This window comes from Castanea sativa, chromosome 6 (assembly GCF_040712315.1).
Source record: "Castanea sativa cultivar Marrone di Chiusa Pesio chromosome 6, ASM4071231v1".
NCBI lineage: Eukaryota > Viridiplantae > Streptophyta > Magnoliopsida > Fagales > Fagaceae > Castanea > Castanea sativa.
Window position 1 is genome coordinate 9,696,788 of NC_134018.1, and position 11,100 is coordinate 9,707,887.

The 11,100-nt window shown below is 34.7% G+C and overlaps 2 protein-coding genes across 2 annotated transcripts; one reads left to right on the forward strand and one right to left on the reverse strand.

Annotated features, from left to right (window-relative positions):
* Positions 1-1,059: 1,059 nt before the first annotated feature.
* LOC142641686 (lactoylglutathione lyase GLX1-like) lies at positions 1,060-4,942 on the forward strand. The gene is made up of 9 exons (XM_075816164.1): positions 1,060-1,156; positions 1,837-1,958; positions 2,051-2,175; positions 2,549-2,613; positions 2,698-2,913; positions 3,738-3,785; positions 3,926-4,036; positions 4,122-4,274; positions 4,655-4,942. The coding sequence occupies exons 1-9, from the start codon at positions 1,097-1,099 to the stop codon at positions 4,703-4,705; spliced, it is 951 nt and encodes a 316-aa protein (XP_075672279.1). The 5' UTR covers positions 1,060-1,096; the 3' UTR covers positions 4,706-4,942.
* On the reverse strand, positions 4,786-9,289 carry LOC142641685 (putative tetraacyldisaccharide 4'-kinase, mitochondrial). The gene is made up of 7 exons (XM_075816163.1): positions 8,929-9,289; positions 7,253-7,486; positions 6,768-6,917; positions 6,386-6,595; positions 6,143-6,202; positions 5,685-5,765; positions 4,786-5,287 (listed from the first exon to the last, which is right to left on the reverse strand). Exons 1-7 carry the CDS (start codon positions 9,226-9,228, stop codon positions 5,126-5,128), a joined length of 1,197 nt encoding a protein of 398 aa, XP_075672278.1. The 5' UTR covers positions 9,229-9,289; the 3' UTR covers positions 4,786-5,125.
* Between the last annotated feature and the right edge of the window lie 1,811 nt (positions 9,290-11,100).

Sequence of the window (11,100 nt, forward strand, 5' to 3'; positions counted from 1 at the left end):
GTGCTCGATACTTGCATGATCGGGAAGGAGATGGGCTATGTCAAATCAGCTTTGAGGCGTGCAGCGTGCCATTGGCTTGTTGCCCGAGAACGCCCTTGTTGGCTTTCACTTAGGACTCAAATTCAAGTTCATGAAAGGTTTTGATTTCTCAGGTAAGGAGAACGATGTCATTCCCCTTACTTGCTTTTTTTTTTTTAATTTTCTTTTAATTATGATAATTATTATAAAAAAAAGAGTTGAAAGGTAGAGGGTCACTTAACGGAGAAAGATAACTAAGTTTTAACGAAAGACTACATTGATAAAAATTGAAACTTAGAGGACTAAAATGACAAAAGCTGAAAGTTAGAGGGTCAGTTTTGCATTTTTACCAAAAATTTAATAGAAAACAATTCTATCTTATGCCAAGTTAAATAAAGAAATTTAATAAATAGTTTTTTTTTTTTACCATTTTTTTATATTACAAACACAGTAAATTGCCGAAAAAAAAAAGTTTATCTTCACATAAGGTTGGAGCGGTACTTCATTCTTGACCCTTGCATTCGTCAGCATAACGTCATTGGACAAGGTGCCGTTTTGGGTCTTCGCAATTTGCATCTCTAAAAATGAGCTGCAAATGCAATCCTGGAAAGATAAGTATTTGAGTGTCGAAAGCAATGAGACCCAATCGAGCTAGGCACATTTCTAGAAACCACTTGTATGCAAAAGTCCATGAACATAAGAGCATTTTCAGAGGGAGAAAAAAACCATGTTTACTTTCACACAAGCTTTGCCAATTACTATAGCACCACCGCCAAGGCTAATAATATATTAAAGCCAGAGTGACCATAACAATGCGGTTTGAAACAATCAATCCCCTTTGTTTCAACACTTTGAAAGATTGAAATTCAACCCCATTTGACATATTAGCCAATCTAGAAACGCGACAATGTAATAAAAGTATTGCATTTGACCAAATGGAAAATAACAAAAATCAAACCCAATTTTTTTTTTTTTTTTTTGCTAATGTAACACACAATGTTATGGTATAAATAGGTAGTATTGGTTGCATAATCTGTGTACAGAAGTGTTGTGGTTTATCATAAATTTTATTGCTTATATGCTTAAAATGGCTAAGTGCAAGCAATTTGCCTATTGTATTGTTTTATTCCTACACCTGGTACGCTGCTCTCTTTATTGTTATGACAGCTTACTTATTTTCATGCAAGTTAGTTTGATTTTTGTGCCAATCTTTAATCAACTTAAGTTATTGGCTCACGTATACATATACATAAGCCAATTAGAGTTTATTTGTATGTTGTTTTGGCCAACAGGTCAAAATGTGAGTGTTTATAACAGTTGGTTGGCATCACCTGGATTGCATTTTCAAAGTACTTCATTATTTTCAAAAGTATATGTTGGTTTTTACTCAAAACAGAAGATAAATAAATACTTTCAAAAGCTCACCAACTAGTGTCTTGGCTTCATGATTGATGATGGATGTTGAGAGTCTTGACTTGAGACAAGTACAACTTATAATGTTATTGCTTCGCAAGAAAAAATAGGGGGAGAGAGAGAGAGAGAAAGAGACTATTATTGTTCTTGACACATCTTGTGACTTTATTTGACTTCATAATTTCAACGATTCCATCATAATCCATTTGAGCTATGGACTTGATCATAGTTCAGTTTTCGCTTTTCAGTGTTATTACTAGACAATTTAATGATTCTCTACAAGATTTTTTTTTTTAATGATCAATATTAGTTCATGTACTTTTCTGAACAAAAATTTTGGTCAAAACTTTAAGACTTAAATCAAGGATTGTGTTGCTAATTATGTAACAATAACATATTGATCAGATTGGATCAAGCATGGCTGCTCGCACCACTCCTGATGATGATGTGTTGGATTGGGTAAAGAAAGATAATCGTCGTTTCCTGCATGCTGATATCAGAGTTGGTGATCTTAATAGCACCATTAAGTATGTTATTTCTGGGCATAATTGTGTATGCATTCATATTTTAAGGCATTTTCTTTATATTCAAATTATAAAAATATATCCTCAATTGACAGGTTTTACACTGAGTCTCTTGGGATGAAGCTGCTGAGCCAAAAGGACTTCCCAGAGCAAAAATACTCGAAAGCAATTGTTGGGTTTGGCCCTCAGGACACTCATTTTGTCCTGGAATTGACATATAGTATGACTACTTCAAACTTTCCCGCTGATAGCCTGATACTTTTTTGTTTCATTACTAGTTAGATATATTTTTATTATTCATAGATGAACCATAACATAATTGACATTAAGGTATAGTTTGAATTTCACATTAAAATTGAACTGTTTTATCACTTTTTCTAAGCCTAAAAATTAGCTAATCATCATAATGAATAAAGTCATTAAGAAAGATTAGAGTTATAATGATATTTGATGCTTTGCTTATTTTTCTTTTCCAATCCAATGACTGTGACCTTGTCATACTAGTTTCATACTTTCATTTGTAGACTAATCAAACATAAAGTAGAAATACTTTCCCTAATTTCTAATACTTTTAAATTTATGTCAATTTACAGTCTATGGAGTCGACAAATATGATATTGGGACTGGCTTTGGACATTTTGGAATTGCAACTCAAGATGTGAGCATCATTTTGATTTAAGTACATATGAATAACTTTACAGTTTTCATTATCTAAAACCTTAATTAACTTTTTAATTCTCAGATCTATACGGTGGTTGAAAATATTCGAGCAAAGGGTGGAGTCATCACCCGTGAACCAGGGCCAATTGCTGAAGGGGGTTCGACCATCTTTGCCTTTGTGCAGGATCCTAATGGCTATAGTTTTGAGCTCCTTCAAAGGCCCCCAACTCCTGAACCACTTTGTCAAATATTGCTTAATGTCCTGGATCTTGATCGTGCTATTGAGTTTTATGAAATGGTAAATTAATACTAATTTTGTTAATTAACCTGGTGTATTCATAATGCTCATGTGTATTGACTTCTTAGAACTCAAGCAAAAAAATGCTAATATGAATCTAGAACTATGGAAATTTTAGTTTGAAAGATAGTATCAGCATTTAGACATTTTGATAGTGAGACTTGAAAGGACTTGACATTGACAACTGAGAACATTTAAACATCAAGGAAAGGGATGTGGAAAATTTTGAACTTAAAAACACATTTTGCAAGCTTCATTCACTTCAGCTTTCACTGATAAGGCATAGCCAAAAGAAACTGTTAATGTATTTTAACTATGGGGGTTGTAGTCTATAATAATGTTCATTAATTTACTCAGATTGCATCCAAAGAAGCTTGATTAAGCAATTTAGCTATGCTGTGAATCATGCTTTATGAAGAGCTCCAAAATGTTTATGTTTTTAATCCATAACATTATATATGTCTGGAATGTTACATGTATGTCACAATACTTTCTTAGGTTTTACCTAACGCTCCACTATAGCTTTAAAATTTACGTTTTCAAAACAAGCACTTTGAAATAGTTGTTTTTCAAAAACACGCCTTTTCAAACTGCTAATCTAAATAAACACTATGGAAATGGAAGGTTTCAGTCTTGCTGAATCTCCCAAAACAAAACCATTTGAGTATTAACCATAGAGATAAAAGTCTTTCAGATTGTTTAAATTCATTTTAATTAAGAAACATAGAAAATTTGCACTATACCAGAATATTATTATCTTTCAATGTCATATCTTATCTAATAATATCTGAATGCTGATTTCTTTTGGCTCCAAATCTATGCAGGCATTGGGCATGAACCTTCTGCAGAAGTATGACAACCCGCAAGAACAGGTGAATTTTCACCTAAACCTAGTGCAGCCGTGTTACTCTAGTAGTACATTTCACCAACAAATATTTAACCATAGACTACACAATAATCATTTCTTGAAGCAGACAATAATGCAATCTCTTTTACTGCACATCTTGTACAGTTTTCTATGGCTATGGTGGGTTATGGATCAAATTTAACTCAGACAACTGTTTTGGAACTGAGATATAATTATAATGTAACCGAGTATACCAAAGGAGACGGATATGCACAGGTAAGCTGTATAGGATTTTCTCTTATAGCGTTATCTTTTGCTCATTGATATTCCAGTTTTTGACAAGAATGAGACCTCTCTCTAGGTTGCTATTGGCACTGATGATGTGTACAAGAGTGCTGCTGCTGTTAAACTAGTTACCAAAGAACTTGGAGGACAAATAATCCTACCACCGGTTTCATTTCCCACAACCAACATCAAAATCACTTCATTTGTTGATCCAGATGGCTGGAAGACGGTGAGTCCTAAACTCTTCTACAACCTGTTCTTTTCTCTTCTTCTTTTTTTGACAATATCCATATAGAGTAAAGGTGGTGCTGCTTTACATAGTTTGTCTTGGGTTTGAGTTACTAGAACTAAACATATGAATACCTCAGAACAGTGTTTAGGACACATACTTGGAACAAACCACTCAGAATTGAAGTGGGTTAATAGTTAATACATGCATTTCAAATGCTGCAGAAAATATATTTTCTTAATATGATGATCATTTGTTTTTAGACGATGAATTTTAGCTGGTTTGCTTATTAACATCTACAAAGAGTAATGAACAAGGCATCTTGATATTTTCTAGCTACCTAGCTCACCCATGTGTCCCCTTGCTATTAATATTTTCAGGATTTGGTGGACAATGAAGATTACCTCAAACAACTGCAGAAGAAAGAGTGACAATGGTGTTGCTTATGCCTTTGCAATTGAATGAGGAGTCCTGCCTTTGGACCTGTATCTAGTGTGCTTATTCATTTGTATTTTCTTTTTTCTTTTTCTTTTTTGAAATTTGATTTTGTTGTTACCTTGTTTTGTGGGTTTGTATGTTTCCATATTACTTAAGACATCTATAAGCAAGCTGCTATTGTAAGTTTGCCAATAAAAAATAAGAAAGATGGATTTGTATGACTATAGTAACATACAAGAGTACTATAAACTTGAGCCTTTAGCACATTTGCAACTTTGCGGGAATACAAACTATGAACAAGCTATCCAGTATTAATACTGTTGACATCCGAGTTCAAGATGTAATCTTCCAATCATGTCCCACTGCATGCTTGCAAAGCTGCTCCCTTAAGTTGAATTTACCATAGCTTACTTCTAGTTTGCACCAGGTAATTTCACTCTTAGCACTTCTGTCAACAACTTCTTGAATCCATTCTTGGTGCATCCTATGTGAGATATAGTTTGCAATTCAGAACAGAGTGCCAAAACTTTAAATGGATGCAAGTGCTTAAGAGTCTCAGAGTCTCGATCATAATCCTGGAAACATAGAATTTGAAATTAAAATAAGAAAACATAAAAGCAATGAGTTGTTCAGTCGTAGTCATCATTAAATATACATATCCTCCATGATTCATGGTTTTGCATTTTCTTCAGTTCACAATTATAATGAAGACAACTCACTAGGAAACGCACACTTGCCCTCTAATTGAAAAAGTATAGCAAGCACCCTTCATCACTTGAAGGGTGCACATACTACCTGCTAATGGAAAATGAACATAAAAATTGTGTATCAAGAGCATATGCCTTCAAGAATGATACCAAAAAATACCTGATTTTTAACCAAAAACATATTAAAGGAAGAGAGAGAGAGAGACAAGACTTTACAAATATACCTAAACCACCTACCAGTATTATGATTCTGATATTTAGTTACCTTTTCTGTTACTACAACAATTGGCTTGGAATCAAACTTGTCCTCAAGTTCTTCAAGTCTCCTTCTGATCATTTCAACGTCCTATATTAAATTACAAAAAGGGCATCAAGAACTTACGACATACAAGTAGCCTCTGAATTAATGTTCAAGCAAGAAAGAAAAGGGAAAAAAAAAGTTGGGTTGGAAGAGGGGAGTGTGGGGGTTTGGAACAACTGACACAATCATTTTAAACAGTATTTGCTACATGATATTTAGATGTGTTTTAATTGGCAGTTTGGAATAAGATCGTACAGAAAGCTAGAATAGTCTTTTAGACAAAACACACAATTTTTTATTTACTTACACAATAAGTATAGTTAAGGTGTGGTAGAAGTATCACGGTCTCTAGCAAAACTACAGAAGTATAATTGCAGACTTGACAAGAACATAAGTCACAGCAGAGATAAAAATAATTGTACCCTGGCTTGAAAGACGTGATGGTCACTGAAGTCAAGTCGATCAACATAAGATGCTCCTAGCTGCAGCAAGGTATCTCCCATTTAGACATAAATGCAAAGATATAGAAGTAAGGAGACACAAGGGGAAAAGGTAGAGAGCAGCAATGATGCCACATGATCAGTCACAGGACAAGAAGATGACATGTATGAAGCTTCTCAGCATCTACAAGAAGCCGTTTTTGAAACAAATGAAAGAAAGGTTACCTTCTCCATTGCAGTCACAAAAGCATTTGCAGAACCAATGGCAGACACACATAATATGATGGTGTTGCTCAAAGCTCCCAGAGGTAGTTTGGAATTAATATTTGCCACTTCAAAAAAGTGTGAGGGAGTCATTCTAGTGAAGAAAATTGGGAGAGATTCTTTAACTTCTCGTATCATATGCTCTATATCTTTGAGATTTTGTTCTGAAACCTGTGCGATTTCCAAGCATAAATTTTACTTCAATGTCATTATCTATTGCACGCAATAACACACAAGCACACAGTAATAACTATCTAAATACATGCTGATCAAAATGAGCAACGTCCATTGAAGCAAACTTACTTAAAAAGGGAAACTGAATAAGGTCAGTCATGTTGCATACCAGGTCTGCATTATGGATGACAGCAACATCTGCTCGTTTCAGTGCAGTCAAAGGCTCCCTTAAAGGTCCAAGTGGGAGTAATTGGCAGTTACCCCACAGTGTTAACCCATTGACCATTACTATCTCTAGATCGCGCTGCAAGCTCCAGTGCTATCTTCCATATCAATAATATATGCTATCAGTATAACACCTCACTGAGTAAAAATATGAGTGTTTCAAGACTTCATCATTAAAATCAAGATAGTAATCAGCATCAGCAAATCAAAATATAGGTTGGGAAAATGCATATGCTCTGAATGGCAAGCAGAACATGCTTCTGGGTCATCACATTGAGAAACAAAATTATAGAAAATGATGTGGATGGTTATACCAAAATATCAGATAAACAGTACATGCTAAAGAAAAATGTGGGACAGCACATTTGCAAATATAGATGAAGACTGCATTCCAACAATGGAAAGCAGATACAGAGGATAATATAATACCTGCATTCCATCATCTAGAATTACAGCACCAATTTTTTCTAATTTAAGATGCCTTTCCACTTTCTGGTCAAGGCAAAGACTCTGATTGGATGTACCACTACGAGGATCAAAGTAACCATATCTTTCAAAATAAGAAGCAGCAACAGCTGCCCGATTCGCTCCAACACCGATCTTTGCAGGTCTCCCAAAGAGATGCCTCTCAAGCATTCTAGCTTCATCCCCGCCAGCATAACCCTGCCAGAGAAATTCATTTCATATGGAAAGATCAATCTATTTTCTATTTTTCCCTGAGTTCTGGATAAGACAAAACATGTATTAAAAAAGAAATTCCTCTAGAAGAGGGGTCATCCTACTTAAACTAGTCATGCAGTTTCCATGGACTTGAGGATATAATTGCCAAGTTTTTGTTAAAATATCAAAGGACTCCTACAAGGATTAGGGGCTGTTTTACAGACAGTATTTTGGGGCCCAAAATGGATATTGAGCATTATACATGTGAGTCCCACATTAAGAACAGTCCATATCTGTGCTGTCCCTGTAACAACTTGAAGGTGATGCCATCCCACAGCATTGTCCAATTGCAAGACAGGTTTCTTATGAGAGACAACAAGCAAGGTCATGGTGTTATTTTTATCTCAGTTAGTACTAAAGCATCAAAATAGCTGATGAACAGAATAATTTGGGTTGCCAATATGCTGAAATAATTCCTATTTCAACAAGTTAGAAGGCTTTGGAGTGTCCTATGTACTTTTGAAACAGTCTATTACTCCATTGTCACAATGATTGCTTCATCTTTTCCCCTCCTTTGTGGTGATTTGGTCATTACAGTGATGTTGCCACACTGTGATCCCAACATCAACCTGTTTCTATGTTTCTTTGAATGCAGTCTATAACAAAGTGGACCAGTTCACTTTGCACTAGATGTACAAACGAGTACTAAAAATCAAAAAGTAGGCATTGTCACAAACATCATGGACCACTTTTGAAACTTCCTAAGTCATCTCACTCCCCCCAACCTCGTTCTCTCTTGGTGGGTGCATGCACGTGCGTTTCTTTTCAGAACTTTTTTTCTCATTTGTTATTTGTCATTTCTCACATGACATAGACTCAGTAACTTTATTTTTTGGTTCTCAACATACCCAAAAAAAAAAAAAAAAACCAAAACTAATTCTACTCAATATCATTTTGTCACACAGAAATTCAACATAGCCTCACAAAATACAGAAATTTGGAGGAAAATTTCTCTAACCCACAATGTGGCAATTGAAATAACCATGCAGGTCTGATTTTAATCACATGACCAATTTTGATAACTTAATAGGTCATACCCAAATTTCAAAACAGAGAAAAAAAGACAATGAAAGATGGAAAATTAAAATTATTAAAAAAAATAATAAATAAATAAAACCCATCATGCCCAAATTTCAAAACAGAGAAAAAAGCCATGAAACATGGAAAATTTACAAGCACCCATCAATATCATACCCAAATATCAAAACAGAGAAAATAAAAACAATGAAAGATGATAAATTTATAAACACCCATCATACCCAAATTTCTAAACAGAGAAAGAAAAAAAAAGCAATGAAAGATGGAAAATTTATAAACACCCATCAATATCATACCCAAATTTCAAAACAGAGAAAAAGAAAAATACAATGGTATTTGTAGCGTACCCTGGTGAGAATGAGAGGTGGGATTCCAGAGTCAGCTAAGAAGCGAGCAATGAACTCGACCATTGGTGTCTTCCCATTGCCACCCCACGTCAAATTGCCTACACTTATCACCGGCACCGCCAAGCGGTGGTTGCGGAGGAGGCCGAAGCGGTAGAGAGAGTGGCGTAGGGAGAGAGCGAGTGTGTAGAGAGAGGAAGCGAAGGAGAGGACTGGGATTATCACAGAGCGTTTTAGAGGTGAGAGCTTTGCGTGGTTCTCTGCGTACGCTATCTCCTTCACCACCGCTCTCACTTTCTCCATTCCCAAGCCTCTACTACAGTACTACGACTGCTAAAATAACAGAGCAAGTGTTGAGGTGTACATATGCCACACAGGCACACATCACTGTGATATTGGGTCCACAGACTCTTCACATGCATACGTAATACGGCGGGTTTAATTGACAACCGGAGAATGCTAGTACCCAAAAACAAATAAAAAAAAATTTAGCCGCAACTTGCTCATATGTCATGGGAGGCGGGTTCGCCACTTGCACTTGTAACATGAACAAGTTATGAAAAAATTTGAAGTTAACTTTATTATCCTAGCATTAAATAAAAAAAAAATTAAAAAACTTGGTTAAAGAATGAAAAAAGAGTCTAGTTTCCTTTTTCTTTTTTATCGGTTTTGTCGAACCAATTTAGGGTTCAATTCCTTATTAAACTAGCCGGTCTAATCCTATTATTAAAATCACAATACCACATAAATATAGTAACATACATATACAAAAATCTCCGCTTATACAAAAAATTAATTAATGTCTTAAATATAACTTGAAAATCTCTCTAAAAAAAATAAATAAATTAGCCATTTTTTAAACATCATTTCTACATATCTTTTATTTATTTATTTATGGTTGGATAGTTATAATTATAACTATAAGGAGGATTGATTCTATATTTAAATTTCTTTATTAACTTAGCATAAATTTCTTTATCAAAATCTTACCAAGTCATACTTTCTTTAAATAGTTTCATATAAAAAAATATATTAATTATTACTACAATTATTAAATTTTATATTCATTCAAAAAAATTATAGAAGAAAGTAAAGAAACTAATAATATTTTGTTAAATTTTTGTGTGCATTGCATGGATTACCAACTAGTTGAAATAACATTGAACTTGTAGAGACAGAAATTGAACCTTCAACCCAGAAGAATAGATTGATGGCCCAATAAGCCCGCAACAATAGATTTGTTAGAGAGTGGATTTTACAGATGAAGACTTAGTGAATCAAGTATGTATCATAGTAGATTGGGCTAGTGATGGAGTGATTGAGAAGTATACTTTGAAGAGAAAAATATTCCTCAGTCAAATCTAAGGAGGGTATGTTCTTATATAAATTCCAAACGTTTTTTAGTACACAGAGTTCTTTCTTTTCTTTTTCTCTCCGACTAGATCAGATCAAATGCCCCTCCTTCATGGAGGTCCTCCCCTCATATAGTCTTTCCCTCTCCTTTCATCTTAGCCTCCCACTTGTTGATTAGATAAATGATCTCTTGGATGTTTGTCCCATCAGAACCTTCCTGGAGTCTCTGTGCGTAGCTATAAGGCTGTATATCACTGTTCAAGTATCACTTCTACATAAATGCAGCCAATTTTTTAGGTGCAGAACATTTAATGTGATTGTAGTAATCTTCTTTTCAGATATTTCTTAGTTCACTGTTGACTCCTCTCTATGAAGTTTATCTTCTAAAGCATGGTTGTCTCTCCCACGACAAAGGCTAGGTGGTCAGGCTCTAGACTCTCACGTCACCTCTCGAGGAAGTTTGGCTCCTCAGGAGACACCACTTGCTCATTGTTATCGATCTTTGTCTTCGGTCCATCAACTCACAAGCCCTTCTTACTGCTTAACCATCATCGGACATTTTGGCATCCTCGGGCATGGCCCATGGCCCAATACTCTCATCCAGTTCCTTTATCCCCACAGAACCCATTCAAGTAGATATCTTGATATTGAGAATTAAAAAAATAAAAGAAAATATTTTTATATCAATAGAACTATTAAGTGATCGTTTACAAATGCAGTATTTTTTTATATTAAATTATACTTTCAGCTTTTGGAGTTTGGAATTGTTTTCATTTTAACTTTTTACATTGTAATATTTTCATTTTGACCATTTATGTTTGT